The sequence below is a fragment of the Mirounga angustirostris genome, unplaced genomic scaffold (assembly GCF_029215605.1).
Source record: "Mirounga angustirostris isolate CCGP_5_RB_7025 unplaced genomic scaffold, mMirAng1.0.hap1 SCAF_3, whole genome shotgun sequence".
NCBI lineage: Eukaryota > Metazoa > Chordata > Mammalia > Carnivora > Phocidae > Mirounga > Mirounga angustirostris.
In genome coordinates this window covers 124,394,034-124,409,954 of record NW_026991711.1, presented here as the reverse complement: position 1 = coordinate 124,409,954, position 15,921 = coordinate 124,394,034, and the positions used below count along the sequence as shown (strand labels likewise).

Here is a 15,921-nt window from a genome sequence, read left to right as displayed (position 1 = left end):
TTGAGGAATGCCTGTGAGTCAGCAACCCCCAAAGTCAACCAGCAGCTGTGATAGTGCAGAGACCCAAGAAGGCTTCTCTAGTCACAGACCGACCCCCAGACAGTACCTGCTATTTCTCTTCGCTCTTGCCCTGGCATAAAAGGCTTCATAGGACTTTGGTTTCAATTCGAGAGCCTTGGAAGCAAATTCTTCTGCCATGCCAAAGTCCTAGTGTCAACATTTAAATACATGAGTCAAGAGAAGCACTGAGACAGGATTACAGGCAGCTTCTTACTAGGAGTTTTGCTCTACAGGTTGGCAGAGAATTGGGACAGCTGGGGAGGTAAACGGCAAGGGAAGTTTTAGTTCTCTTGTTTTAAAGTAGGTAGACAGTTAAAGCTTATTAATATCTTAAGAGAAGAGTTCAGTAGAGAAACAAAAATTGGTGATTCCGGACTGAGAGAAGAGCGGTAGAAGCCATGCACCAGCAGGCAAGAGTGGACGGAAGCCAAGCAGCTGGTGGGGAGGCTCAGGGAGGGGCAGAGACACGGCCCCCTGGAACAGCTAGGCACCCCCTACGCGGTGGGGGGGGTGGGCACAGAAGTGAGGTCAATGGATTTGGTGGTGAGAAGATGAAGTTTAAAAAAAAAAAAAAAGGTAGGAGAAATAAGTACTGAAACAAGTCTATGAGTTACTAGTTACAAATTTAACTATGAAGTAACTCCTACCAATTACAAGTTAACCAGTGACTGGTATACCCTCTGGGCAATACACAAATAACCACTAGGCCGATTGGAACACACCCATGTTCAACTCAATGGTACCCTTTCCTTCTGCGTCTGGGAAGGGCCGCCCATGACAACATTGGCAGCACCCAGTCGGGAAGGGACGGAGCGGCAGTCTGCTCGCCCTCATTGCTGAGGCAGAGGACAGTGCCCTCCAATGTGCTGTCTCAGGACCTGGAGAGGCGGGGCGGGACAGTGACCACATGACGACCACCCAAGAGAAGCAGCTCCCCACACGCCAAGTTCACAGAGATGCGCGAACAAATCACACAGCAGACCCCCTGACTTGGTCTGTGCAGGGCTGGCCTTCAGCACGAGCCAACACTCTACTACTAAGACAGTAGACCAAGGGCCCACAGCTTACATTTGTTTTTCTTCGGCAGCGAGACAAATTGAGATAGAGGGAAACTCTTAGTTCATTGAATGGCCTCATGTCCTCTCCGAATCCTTCTCGGGGAAACTTCCTTAAGGCGTACTGGTACCTCTGGGCTGCCTCTTTCATCTTCCCTTTCTAGGAATCAAAAAGCACAGAAATTGATCCTTTTCCAGATGCTCCAAGATGAATAGGCTCCCACAACCTGAAGACCCTGGCGAGGTTCTCCCTCCACCACCGAAACCATCAGAGCACATGCGAGGCTCCGGCTGGCATGAACCGGCCTCGCTGTCCTCGGGCTTCTGCAGCCTCCAGCTCCGCGCAATAAGACAGAAACTGGTTTTCTAGGAAGCGGTCTGTACGTTGCCAAATTGATAACTATCAATCTTAAAACATCAGATTATCCTGTTATATATATATATTTTTATTATTATTATTGAGAGAGAGAGAGCACCACGCACACGGGTTGGGGGGAGAGGTAGGGGGAGGGGGAAAGAATCTTAAGCAGGCTCCACACCCAGCTCAATGTGGGTCGATCTCCAGAGCCTGAGATCATGACCTGAGCTGAAATCAAGAGTCAGACACTTACCTGACTGAGCCACCCAGGTGCCCCTCCATTACATATTTTTGAAAACCAGCTCAGAAATGATCCCTCATCCACAGATGTTTTAATGCTAAGTGTAACAGAAATCAGATGAAGAAATGATGCGGTTCTCAAGGCAAGTACAGTCTTGTGGTGAAGCCTAGAGCTTGCTGTAGAATCATAATTTTTCTTTGAAGAGGAACTAAAGTGTGGGCTTTAAAAATCGAACAGCGCTGCACGTCATTTTCAAGGCTAAAGAAATCCATTTGCTCAGTCACAGCGCAGCAGGTATGAAGTCTGTTGAAAATGGCTTGATATTTCTAACATAATTGCCTACCAAAATTCATATTAAAACCACTTCAAAGCCTCAACAACACACACTCTGAACTCCATTTCAAAAGGATTCCGAGCCAGGAACCCTGCTGGGTCGTGCTAGATGCCTACTTATTTGTCGTTATTAAAAAAGGAAAAGGGAAAAACTAAATGTAGCCGTGCAGCAGCCTCATGATAAAAGGATTAAAATGGTCATAATGCAGTTTTGTTTGTTTGTTTCCAATACATTTAATTCTGTCTAATCACAGACCTGGAAAGAGCAGCGATCCACATAAATGGCCTAAAGCATCTGTCTAAGCCAGGGGTGGGCCAACTACAGCTTCCGGGCCAAATCTGGCCTGCCACCCATTTTTACAAATACCGTCTGCCTGGGATACGGCCGCGCCCATATGCTCGTGTGTCACCTGCTGCTTTCGTGCCACCGCAGAGAAGCTGGGGAGCCGTGACAGAGACCACATGGCAAAGCCTAACATATTTACCGTCTGGCCCTTCACAGGAGGAGTCTGCTGACCTCTGGTCTAAGCTGAGGTCTTATTTTAGAAATTTTACTTTAAATTTTATTTAAAATTTTTACTTTTAAATTGCTAGTCTTTACATTTCCATTTCTAAGGGATAACGGGGAAAAAACTGAGTCAGTCTCCTGAGTAAGAGTATTCTATACACACACCTTGACTATCTTAAGTAAAAATATCTCTAGAAACCATTTCAAGTGGCAGAAGCGTACGGATATTAAAACTAAGATAATAAAGTCTTAGGAGACTTAATGATCCTCTTCTTCTGAAATGTCCCTGAGTGTCCCTTTCCCGCGTGTGTCACGACATGGTGTACTCAGGAATCTCCTGCCTGAAGCGCCTCTGCCTTCAGGCCAAGGCTTCAGGCCCTAAGTCACAGCCGCGAGGACTGCATCCGGCGTAACGGTTCTCCAACACGGAGACAGGCCTTCTGCCTCCAAGGCCCCGCTGTTAAGGCCCACAAGCCTAGGCCGGGGGCCCCGCAGCGTCTCCCAGCCCGGCCGCCGGTGTGCCGCGCGCTGGCACGGTCCCGTCCACGCCAGCCTGGGAGGCTGCTCGCGGGCTGTCACATCCCAGAAAAGGGCGATAGCACTTACTTTGTACATCATGTTTCCTTCCTCCATCAATTTCTGTAAAAGTATAATCAAGATATCAGGTTTGGAAGTAGCCATCGCCCAGGCAGCATTTCCTGCAAAACAAAGACGGCATTCAGAGGCACGTCAGTGCTCAGGGAGGAAAGGAGGTCACGGCTTCTGGGGCCGCGCCGCAGCGAAGGTCACGGGCAGCAGCACGGCGTGTCCGGCAGCTTCCAGACAACGGGAGAATGAAGGGGACATGGGCTGGCCCCCAGGGAGCGGGTTTCCCTTTGAATCGACCTCACGCTGAGCAAAGCACCTGGGAGGGAGGCTGTCCCAGGTGCACCTGTTACTCGGATGAAAACAGAGTGCTGGGAAACCGAGGCATCAGAGCGGCCGTGCCCAACCACCCCCCTCCACCCCCCCATTCCAGTGGGGAATTTGGGGAAAATCAATTAAACACGGCTTCCGAATAATCTCCTTCGCTTCCTGCAGGGCGCACGTCAGCTGGCGAGTGAAGGCCTGCGTTCTCAGCAGCCTCGGCACTGTGCCCGCCCAGGCAGGCTGGCTGCGGCCCCGCCGCCCTCTCCCCAGGCCCACGGCCCCGCGGCCCCCAGCCCCGCTCCTGAGCACATGCAGGGGAGGCAGCTTACGGAAGAGCAGGGTCGGGAGCCACGCCGCTCGGCCTCAAGCACGGACTCTGCCGAGCACTACGACCTGAGGGAAGCTATTTGCCCCCGCTGGGCCTTGGTTTCCTCCTCTGCAACACGATGGGGTTATCACTACCTACTTCGAGGGTAGGTGAGGTTGAAAGAAGCTAAAACTAGAAACTGCTCAGAATAATTCCCGAGATGGCGGACTGCTTAATAACATCAGCTGACCTTCTCATCTTCGCAGGAGTCACCTCCTCACGGCCGCCGCTGGTCAAAGGTCTGGCAGACTAAACTACAAGAGCCCTGTTCCGGCTGCCCTGCACCCACACATTCTGAGTGGCGGGTCATGTTCCGGCCAGCCACACGGAAGAGGCTCTCCCTACTGAGGCCCCTCGGCCCCTTAAGTGTCCTCAGGTGACCCCCCCCATCCTGTTTCCCGTTTCCTGTGACCTTTCCTTCACAGAAACTGCTGGGGCTTACCCGACGGACGAGGACAACTCCAGAACAGCGGTTCTCAAACGCAGCTGCTCAGCAGAGCACCTGTGAGCTTTCTTAACCACGATGCCCGGCCTCCCCCCAAGAGGTGAATGGAACGGCTCCCCACCATGGCTCCTGGGCATCCCTAATGCCCTCAACTCTAGACTGTTCTTCAACACTGGTTGCTGCTCTCTACCCACACGGCAGTGATAACGTTATGAGCTACTGAAGCATTTTGGATAACTGTGATTAAATGAGCCTTATAGAGGAAGGAAAAAAAATCTCTAAGCACCTGACATCTTACTTTTTAATCTGGGAGCAGGGAAATCTCTACGGTCCCTGACATACTCTAGAATCTGAAGCTCACCTCCCTCCCCTGCTGCTGAAACGAGGTGTTTACTGACCTAATTTGGCTCCTTTTCTCAGCAGTGTAACCACTACGGATGTGTTTCGACAACCAATGGCTCTGTCCAAGGGGCGCATGCCACTGTGGTCCACGTGCTCGATCACGGCTCCCTTGTCAACCAGATACAGCACCTGCGGCAGGAAAGACAGAGCTCTGAGGGGTGGTTGGTGGCAAGAGCGCCACACCCCACCCGCCCCTGCCTCCTGGGGAGCAGATGGTAGTCTTAGCTTTACTGTGATCTTCCCTACCTCTGGCCATTAAGGATCCTAATGGAAATGAAGCGGACGGGAAACAGAGGAGCTGCCATCCACGGCTAAAACCCAGTCTGCTATCAGCAACGAGGAAGGCGGGTGAACATTCCCAGGGAGGGACACGTTATGTGCGTGCACCCATACACCGCAGAGGAGTACGTGCACGTCCACTTCCCCTGCCACAGAGATGGCCACAGTCCTCTTTTCATCTCTGATTTCTTAGGAGGCAGACATCTGCAACAGCTCCAATATGCTAGCAGCCTACAGCAATGGGTACCTCAGAAACACTCAGATCCACACTGCCTGGGGACAGCAAGCTGGAGAAGCTTGAGGTCAAATAAACCCAATTACAACTCACTTTAAGGCTTAGGAAAGAGACTCAAATATTGGGAATGTAAAGGCTCAAGTTTTGAGACCATGGTACCTAGATGGATGTGGCATGACAGCAGTCACTTGGACATGAAGAGAGCACAGAGAAAAAAAACCACTTTGGCTACTCAAAGTGTTCTACTCACTAGAAGTCTGTAGCCAGCTTAGATTTTCATGTGAATCTGATAGTCCACCAGCTGCTCAAAATGACACTGGATTAATTTCCATAATATATAAAGAGCTTCTACACCTCAACAACAAAAAACCCAAATAATCCAATTTTAAAACAGGCAAAGGACATGAATAGACATTTCTCTAAAGAGGATATACAAATGGCCACCGAGCGTATGAGAAGATGCTCAACACCACTAATCATTGGGGAAATGCAAATGAAAACCACAAGCTATCACCTCATACCATTAGGATGGCTGCTATTAAAAGAAAAAGAAAGAAAACAGAAAATTTTAAGTGTTGGAGAGGATGTGAAGAAACAGGAGCCCTTGTGCATTGTGGATGGGAATGTAAACTGGTATGATCACTCTAGACAGTATGGAGTTTCCTCAAAAAATTAAAAACAGAACTATTGTTGGATCCAGCCATCCCACTTGTGGGTACATATCCCAAAGAACACAGATAGATCTGGAAGAATTTACAGGATCTTGAAGAGATATTTGCACGCAGCCAAGAGCTGGAAGCAACCCAAGTGTTCATGGACAGATGAACTGATTAACACAATGTGGCAGAGCCATATGATGGAATGTTATTCAGCCTTAAAAAGGAAGGAAATCCTGTTACAGGCTACAACATGGATGAACCCTGAAGACACGATGCTTAGTGAAAGAAGGCGGTCACTAAAGGACAACTATTCTAGGACTCCACGTAGATGAGGTACTAGAGTAGTCAATTCACGGAGACAAAAGCAGAATGGTGGCTGCCCAGGGCTACAGGAGGAGAGAACCGAGGCCTTGCTGAGTAGGTACAGAGTCTTAGGGTTACGGGGTAAAGTGTGGATGTTAGCTGTACAGTCATGTGAAGTGTACGTAACACACTGAACTCTTTGCTTAGAAATGGTTAAGATGGTAAATTTTATGTTGTGGGTTTTTAAAGCACAATTTAAAAAAATTACACTAGAATGCTAAGCTCCTTCATGCTTCCCTAATATACTGATAAACTAGGATTTGGTAACGTGACGTAAGCTGAAACATAAAAGTACGGATATGGGAAGTGTAGTTACACAGCTGTTTTTGAAAATCGACATTAAGTACAATTTACACCTCCCAGGAAATCAAGACCGTTGAACGCCAACATCACTGCCTCCTAAAAGCATCAAGGCAAGACGTGCAGAGTGAGGACAGCTTCTGTTCCAAGCTCCTTTGCTCCCAGCAAACCAGGATCTGTCTCTCTGGCTAATCTGCACATGACACATATTTAATTCTTCAAAAGTGGTAACTCTCAAGGAGCCAAACATTCCTTTAACGTTAAACCTGCTCAGTGCCTGGGATGCGGAACCTGACAAAGACATGGTTTCTGCCCTGAAAGACATTTTGCAGTTCTTAGCTTACTAATGTTTTGTCCTTTCTTATCTCCGTTAGACTTAGGCATCTGGCAAAGAGATTAAAAGATAATGCCCTAAGAATTTTATATTATTTCTAGACAATGGCACACCCATTTAAAAACAAACAAGATAATTATCTGATTAGTAATTTCTCATATACATAAAAAAGCAATTTTGAAATGCTCTGTACAGGAATTCTATTTATATGGGTTACTAAGAAGAAAGTAAAACTACATATGCATGTGTGTATACATATTCAATTATGTGTCTGCTGAAGATGCAGTTTGTAATTGTGTATTTTGAAGGTTTTAAGAGTCTATTAAAACTTTACTCAAGTTCTGGAACAGACTGCATGTCACAGAATAAAAGTGAAAACTCCCCCACAGCACTCCCGTACATGCTGACCACACGCAGACACGGCCTCCCACACACTCGGGGAATGGTTTGACTCCGGGAACGGGTTTCTCCGCGGCACGGGCCCAGGTGCAGGTGGACAGCGCGACCACCTGCGGGTACGTACGGTCTCTGCGTCGCCGTAGAAGGCGGCCAGGTCCAAGGGAGTGCGGCCGTTCTTGTCCGTCTGGTCTATCTCGGCTCCTTCCTCAACCAGAAACTGGACCACTGCTCTGTGACCTTTCAGACAAGCCCAGCTTAACGCCGACAGACCCTCTTTGTCCAGAGAAGAAAGGGCAGCACCTGCAAGAACAGCGCATTCAAAGAACATGAACTCGGTAAGACAGAGCCCAGAAGCAAACGGATTCACATCTGCAAACACCTGCGCTCACATGCAGCAATCAAGCCTCTGACATCTGAAGCTGGCAAACTGATCACCGCAGTTGAAGCCGAGTAAAGGGTATGGTACGACATGCACTGCCCATTCTTTCTACTTATGTGTAAATCAGAAAATGCCCATAACAAAAAGACTTCTCAAACTTGAATCAGAAAGTACTGTCAGCGGGTCTACCAAAGCTCTTTGCTTTGTCCTTCCGAAAGAAACCTCCGCGGGGGCTCCCACGCTGCTACCTTTGGAAAGGAGAAATTCCACGGTGCTCAAGTGTCCTTCACAAGCGGCCACCATGAGGGGCGTCCGGCCCTGCTTGTCACTTAGGCTCACATCACAGCCGCGGTCCAAAAGCAATCTAACGATCTGAAAGAAACACTTGGAATTACAATCTCCCTGCTCCATTTCAGATCTTGTGCTCTCTACCCAGGCAGATTTTTCTTTTTTTTTTTTTAAAGATTTTTATTTATTTATTCATGAGAGACAGAGAGAGAGAGAGAGAGGCAGAGGGAGAAGCAGGCTCCCAAGGAGCAGAGAGCCCGATGCGGGGCTCGATGCGGGGCTCGATCCCAGGACCCTGGGATCATGACCTGAGCCGAAGGCAGACGCTTAACCATCTGAGCCACCCAGGCGCCCCCCCAGGCAGATTTTTCTACACTTAAAAGTAGCAAAGGATTCTCTTCTTCAAATGCCTAAGTTGTGTGATTTGTAAGGCCTGTGAAATCTTTCCATTGGATTCCTTTGAACAGAATCTTCTTGCAAATATATACTCTTTTTTTTGACACGCCCAATTCATTATTATACCTATAAAACATGCACGGGGTGCCTGGGTGGCTCCGTCGGTTAAGCGTCTGCCCTCGACTCGGGTCATGATCCCAGGGTCCTGGGATCGAGCTCCACATTGGGCTCCCTGCTCTGCAATAAGCCTGCTTCTCCCTCTCCCACTCCCCCTGCTTGTGTTCCCTCTCTCACTGTCTCTGTCAAATAAATGAATAAAACCTTTTAAAAAATAAAAAATAAAAAAATAAAATAAAACATGCACATACAAGGCATAAACAGTAATGTGGAAAAGGGGAGATACCAATTGCAATCAGGCAATGACCAGACAGCCACAACAGAGCATATGGGAGAACTAAAGGAGAGGACAAAGGTTATGGGTCCCATGGTGGGGCTGCAGCTACACTCTGGTAGGAGGACACACACTGCAGGAAAGCGTTCACCCACCACACCCCCAAGCAATCTGCTTTTCTAAGCCTCGGGGGCTTAGTGGATGGTTTGACCTTCACAGCAGGCAATTTTTAGCAAAGCTTCCTGGAAGAGATTCCCAGCCTCAGAACCGTGCCTTCAACCAGTGCATGGTGGTAAGGCTGGGGAACAAAAACAAAAAACCAGAGAGGCTTCTCTTAACAACTACCATCCCAGTGGGAGGGCCTTTATATAGGGGGTGGGCCAGAGTCTCCCTCCCTCTGGCCCAGTATTTGTTATATGGCCACAACAACAAAAGGTGGCATATTCCCGATGCTTCCCTGTTCCTGATACACTGATACATGCTTTCCAAACCTCCCCACGATTTAGGAAAACTGAGACCCAGACAGAGAGGATTAGTTAGGGCAGCACAGAGAAGTTGTGAGGATAACAGGGAGCAGATAGTACAAGTCCAGCTCTTGGAAATGGAACTGAAAAGCCAAAATCTTGGTGGGGAGCACTTGCAGTTCCTAACAAGGGGACTAGCAAGAAGGAGTGACACGATTCCATGATGTAAACTTGGATCTAGAGAATTCTTCCTATAATGGACATGGTAAGATCCATTTGTTTGTTTGCAGCTTGTGTGTAACCGGATGCCAGGCATGGGGTTGGTCCATGGCCGCTGCTTCCAAAATGAATGAACGACCGAACTGCTGTTCTCAAGGATCCGCTGCTCCCTTGAATTAAGGTAACAACAGGTCACTCCTAGTAAAAGAAACCAGCCTGATGGGGCAACTGGGTGGCACAGTCGGTTAAGGGGTTTTGGTTCAGGTCATGATCTCGGGGTCCTGGGATCGAGCCCCACATCGAGCTCTGCGCTCAGCAGCAGGGAGTCTGCTTGAGATTCTCTCTCCTCCCTCTGCCCCTCATGCTTGTTCTCTCTCTCTAATAAATAATCTTTAAAAAGAAAAGAAAGAAACCAGCCTAAATCACAGTGCTGGACCAGAGAGAAAATGTTTCCTTTTCTAAAGAGCACAACAAAACCACTCGTCTTCCAAGTGTGTTGGACGAATGGGTGACACCATCACGATAACAGCTGTGTCATAGCAAGTCTCCTGTTATGGTAACAGGGTGCACCCACTCCCCGTTCCCTCGCTGGGTCTCCCCCGCCCCAGGCTAGCTCCTGGTTACCAGCCTACGAGGGCGGACTGTGCTTGCCTGTCAAACGTTTGTGGTTATTGAGGAGAACTGACAGCACAAGCAGAAGCCAAGTACGTGAAAAAGACAGGGCTCAGCGGAGCCGCACCTGGCCCCAGGGGAGAGACGGGCCACAGTGAACTCCACCCCACCTGTGGCTTCTGCAGCCTTCGCGGGCCCACCAGGTACCTGCCAATGCCCCTGGCGTGCTGCACAGAACAAAGGTGGGACCCCTCTCCTGTTAGTCCGAGACACCGCAGCTCCGTGCTCCAGCAGCAGCTCGCAGACCTCCAGCTTGCCTCTTCCTGCAGCGGCAGTCAGGGCTAGAGGAGGGTCACAGGGGAGGGGGAGTCTGTTAGTGTGCGGGGGTAAAGCGGCCACGAGGCCTCGCATCACCCTCCCACCGACAGGAAGGTGCCTATGCGTCCTCCCCTGCCCCCCTGAACCCGGCTGGGCTCTGTGATAGCTTTGACCAACAGAACACAGAAGAAATGATGACATGCCAGTGTCTGGGCCAGGTCCTGAGATGGGCAACGCCTGCTTCTCCTCGGAACACTCCTTCTTGGAACCCAGCCGACATGGTGGGAGGAAGCCTGAGCAGCCCTGCGGTGACACCCACAGGGAGAGGAATCCAGGCCTGTGGGTGGTGGACAGTCCCAGGAGACGGCCAGCAACAATCCGGCAAGCATGTGCGTGCGCTGTCCTGGTAATGGATCCCCAGAGTTTAGCCACACCAGGTAAAGCAGGCGAGCAGACGTGAGCCATCCCTACCAAGCCCAGTCCACACTGTAGGTTCAGGAGCCACTAGACTTTTGTTTTATTGTTTTATTTTGCTTTTTAGGGTTTTTGTTTGTTTTCTCCCCACAGCAAGAGACACCCAGAATACGGTGCAACACACACACACAGATCAGTATTTTATCCAGTTCAGCCTCTTCCCTTAAAGGCATAAATTTCAATCAACAAGGACTAGTAATTACTGAGAGAGTCAAGGGCATATCAAGTCGCTCCTGTCTTTATGGAGCTGAGAATCTCTGTAACCAGCCAAGATGCTGGATTAAGAATGTCAAGAGAGCAAGCAAAGGGGACCAGATTGTAGGGGGTCTTGAGTGCTCAGGCGAACAGCCCAGAGAGAATCTGAGCAGTGAGTGGCCTGCTGGGAGCAGTGGTGTTCGGGGGAGGTCAGCCAAGGATTAAAAAAAACAGTAAAGGGCGCCTGGGTGGCTCAGTTGGTTAAGCGACTGCCTTCGGCTCAGGTCATGATCCTGGAGTCCCGGGATCGAGTCCCGCATCGGGCTCCCTGCTCGGCAGGGAGTCTGCTTCTCCCTCTGACCCTCCCCCCTCTCATGTGCTCTCTCTCATTCTCTCTCTCAAATAAATAAATAAAATCTTTAAAAAAAATTAAAAAAAAAATTTAAAAAAATTAAAAAAATAAAAAAAAATAAAATAAACAGTATGGAAGGAAAGAGAATACATCGAAAAGGTTCTCATGAGGCCCCCACATCAGTGACTGTGCCCCCTCACCCCCCAGGTCGTGATTCCTGACGGGGTGTGGTAAAAAGAGGGGTTCAGTTAGAAGAGGGTCCTCTGCTATGCCTCGTGAATCATCGTCTAGAGGAGAGGACAGTCGTCGATTCTGGGGACAATCCCAGGCCAGGACGACAAGCTTCAGTGAGGGAAGGACAGGAAGGGGCTGTGGTGGGACAGTGAGGCCACAGGAGGGAGCATCTACAAGAGGAAGGAGAGGCTCTATTCCTGCTGCCGGCCTAGGACAACTCTGTTTTTAAATACAGCCTCACACGGACACATTTCCAGCTTCCAGAATAAATCAAGTGTTCCTACAAATCAGTAAGACATCTCAGGATGAAAATCAGGAAAACACGGGACTAGGCCCTTTGCAAAAGGTAAAGTCCAAATGCCAATGACCTCATGAGAAGTACCCAGCCTCAGGAGCAATCCAACTAATCGAGAAATGGACACACTCTCACACCGCTGGTTGAAGACCTACCTATTCCATCACACAGCAGCCCCACTTGGAAACACGTGCCTAGGGACGCCCCGTTAGCATACTGAGGGACATCCTCAGAGCAGCTGCAAACTGGAAGCCACCGCATGGCCGTCAGTGGTGGGATGCATCGACAAATGATGGTCCAGTCCACCAGGGGAACACCACACAGCAACGACAAACGATATGCAGCTGAAGGCACACAACGCATTGGCCAGTCTCACCAGCTTGTTGCAGTTCCAAGAAACAACACGCAAAAGAACACGCAGGGTGACGTGGTCCTACGGCGTGCAGAAACAGAGCCCCACCACAGTAGTGCACCCCCTTTCAGAGGGCGTGTGGGTGGCTCAGCTGTGGACCCCAGGGTCTGTGCCCTGCTCTCCTGGGCCCACGGGAGTCAAGCCTAGGGGAGCCAAGTGCTCACAAGCTCTGCCTTCCACACGCACATCTCCGTCCCTCTGTCCTCCTCAGACCCCGCTCAGGACAGCCAGCCAGCCTGGCCACAGTTCAGGCCCCAGGAGCCACACACGCCCCAGGATGTAAACCTGACGTCTGGGCCTGCTCTCCCTGTGACAAAGAGCAGTTCCTCCGAGAAACAGAGACGTCCCCTCGGGCCGTCCCCGGGGACACAGTGCAGCGGGCTGGCGACTTCACCTCTTCACACAGAGGTGCTCCATGCCCGTCCCAGGGATCTCACACGCCGGGGAAGTGAGGAAGGCGGCAGGACTCGTGAGCAAATGTGCCAGGCTGTCCTACCCTCAGGGCCCTGAGGATGTGAAGGTCAGGCTGAGGAAGATGGTGGGGAGAGCAAGCCCTGGCTCTCCTTCCAAACGGGAGTGAGCCCTCACCTCGCTCCTGGCCCAAGTCCCCGAGGCAGGGAATGCATCACCAGAACAGCTTGTCACTGGGCCATCTCAATAATGCTTTCCTGTCACTGGCCAGAGAATTCCTTACGACTACAAAAAGAGCCACATTTAACAACAGCTGCCGTCTGCATCGCTGACTTTCTCAGGATGGAGATGGGAGTGGAAGGTACCGCGCGGTCTCGAATGCTGGTGCCATGCCTACGTGTGTTACACAAAGAGGCTCACTGCCACTCATCATACAGCGAAACTTGTAAGTAAATTACCAACAAAGACCAGAAACAGAACAGTACTTAAATCAGTTTTATATGCTAACGTACAGGGGTAGAGCTGGGGGTTCCCATACGCAGAATGTTTGAAGACCAGTGGCGGAGGTGATCCTGTCTGTATTATGGTCTAAGCTAGTGAGTCCTGGGCCCGGTGGTCCCAGGCACACCTGGCACAGTCCGTTCCTGCCGTGACGTTAGTGTTAACGACTGCTTAAGAATATGAGCACGTGTTTATGTGCGTCACCTGGAGGGATCGGACACGATCTGGACAACGAGCCACCCCCTGGACCCCCTGCTCCTCCTCACCCCTCCTCTGGCTGCAGCGGCCCACAGCAGGAACAGCACGAACGAAGCCGCATGCACGCCCCAGGCGGGGCCACCACGGGGAAAGAGCACACTCGGGGGCCCTGGCCCTGGAGGAGGTCCGAAGCAGCGCACTCACAGGCCGTTATCTTGTATTTGGTTAACAAGCTCCATCCCTATTGCAAACGGGGCCTTCGGGTCAGGACGTCTGGCGCCGCTGCTACTGAATCTTTGCGACAGCAGCAGGGCAGACATGACAGCCCGGCACTAGAAACAGGGCCGCGCGCTCTACGGAGGGGCCAGGGAAGCCCGAAGCCTGAGCCGTGAGCAGCGGCCGTGAGGGCCACCCCGGGCCTGGCCATGGGCTGGCCTCCCTTCTCTTCCTCTGCGGCCAGACTGCTGCGTGTTCACTGAGCGACCTCCTTCTGAGATGAGTAAGCACCGAGGAGCACGGGCTGAAAGAGAGGGTCGGCCGAGTCAGCTCAGGCCTACCACGGCCCGCGTTCTGCGCCCACAGTCCCAACGACATGCTCTCGTTTTCCAGTGATGCAGACCAGCAGGACCTGCGTGTCCCCTTCTCTACTCAGAGCGAATAGTTTTGGCCTCATCCCTCAAAACCCCTGAGGCTGGCCAGAGTGCACCTCAAGCTCCAGCAGCCGCAGACTGAAGGACCCCGTCTTTGGAAACAAGCAAGACTGAAGAATAGTCCACCACAGGCTTAAAGAAACACCATCAGGCAAGACCCTGCTCAGGCATGCTGTATATGCTGCTGGAAAGGCTGACCTCCGAGCTGACCACAACTCGGATGAGGGTCAGCGCACTCGGTCTGGCCAGAGAAAGGAAGGGGGGAGGGCAGGAGCTGCGGGCGCCTGGCAGAGGGCCAATGCCTGTCTTCTGGCCAACGAAATTCGGAAACAAAGGCAAAAAAAGACCTGGCACGAAACGGAGACTCTAAAAATCAATGTGAACACATGGCACTTTCTAGGACTCAAATTGGACACAATTTCGTTTACTCGCAAATTCCTTAACAAGATGGCATTTTTCTAATTAAGTTCCCACGAAAGCATATATCCTCTGACGATCCTGAATAATTGTACCTCAGCAATACCATCCTGTCTTCAGAGCATGAGATCTGTCACGGCAGAGGTTCATGTTAAGAAAACCCAATTTACTCTCAATAATATGAATTTATTGAAGACATCAGATATGGTTCTTTGTAAACTGATCATTTGCAGGAATCTTTGACACATTAAAGTTCTCTGGGCAAAGGTCTGACCTACAAAAACTCCACTGTCAACTTGCCAGAACTCAGTCATTCTGTAAACAGGGCTGTTTATAACATTTTATGGCAGATCTGTCCCTTAAATACACAGGTGCAGGCTCGAGGGTTTGAACAATGGATAAGTATCCCCCTTCCCCCCTGCCTCAGATGCTTCTGCTAATTTAGAGACTTTGAGAGAAGGGTGACAGGTCAGTGCACACAGAGGTGGTTCCTACTTCCAGAAAGCGACCTTTTCATACATTCATCACACAGAGTACCCACACCGCCCTCCTAGGCCAGAGGCGGGCACATTAGCAGAGTCTACACCTGCAGAGGGGTTGTCCTGCCGGCCAAGATGGCTGAGAGCATGACATGGACAAACTGGCTCTGCTATGCTTGCACACTTATGTTTATTGGTACACTTTATTTCCTAATATACTAGTGTTTCCACCTTTTATATAAATGAGTGGAAGATTAAAAAGAGGAAACTGCCAACATTAGTAATGAGCAGGATTCTCATAAATGCAATTCTAGCTGCAACCAAGATGGAAACCATAGATGTGCCAAAGGCAGCGATGTTTGAACCTCAACTAGAGGCTCACTGGACAAATCCCACTCAACAGTAAGGGAGAAGAACAAAAGTAAAGAGTGCACACGCAATGCTGGAAAATCCTCAGCTATTTTATCTAAAAGGTAAACTGCAATTAGGAATTTTATGATTTTAAAAAAACTTTTTGGGAATGGCAGCCCCTCTCCCTTGATCTCCAACAACAGACGGGTTAAGTTGTTCAGGGGGAGGCTGCCCCCCACCCCCCACCACTGCTGTGTTTGGCTTTGCTGTCTTCTGAGTCTGGGCTGGCCGAAAGCCTGGCCCCCAAAGTCCACGGCCTGAATGAAAGCAGCACTAAGCCCCAAACAAAAGCTAGGCAACGCCCCCTGCTCCATCTTCCAGGAATGGAGGGAAGATTTATAAAAGCCAAATCTCCCGGCCTTGCTTTGTCAGGCACTTGCTTCCATCATTGAGGGGGAAGGGAGGGCTTCTGTTCAAAAGAAGAACAACTTCCCAATAGCTATAAATTCTTCATCTCCACAGAGGCCAGGCAGTTATTTGATGTAATCCTCAACAAGGTAAAGAGTAAAACGAAACACGAGAAAGATTACTTTTACTGAAAAATACCACTGCATTGGGAGATGAACCCCTGAGAAGCC

At 50.2% G+C, this 15,921-nt stretch overlaps 1 protein-coding gene across 11 annotated transcripts in view; it reads right to left on the bottom strand.

Annotated features, from left to right (window-relative positions):
- TANC1 (tetratricopeptide repeat, ankyrin repeat and coiled-coil containing 1) overlaps positions 1–15,921 on the bottom strand; it is a 229,304-nt gene that overhangs the window by 2,535 nt on the left and 210,848 nt on the right. For all 11 annotated transcript variants that reach the window (XM_045868801.3, XM_064586594.1, XM_045868802.3 and 8 more), the window contains 7 exons: positions 10,204–10,337; positions 7,875–7,998; positions 7,372–7,547; positions 4,675–4,807; positions 3,162–3,253; positions 1,129–1,275; positions 107–207 (listed from right to left, as the gene is read on the bottom strand). In XM_045868801.3, coding sequence (XP_045724757.2) covers positions 107–207; positions 1,129–1,275; positions 3,162–3,253; positions 4,675–4,807; positions 7,372–7,547; positions 7,875–7,998; positions 10,204–10,337 — 907 coding nt within the window. The remainder of the gene's footprint in view (positions 1–106; positions 208–1,128; positions 1,276–3,161; positions 3,254–4,674; positions 4,808–7,371; positions 7,548–7,874; positions 7,999–10,203; positions 10,338–15,921) is intronic.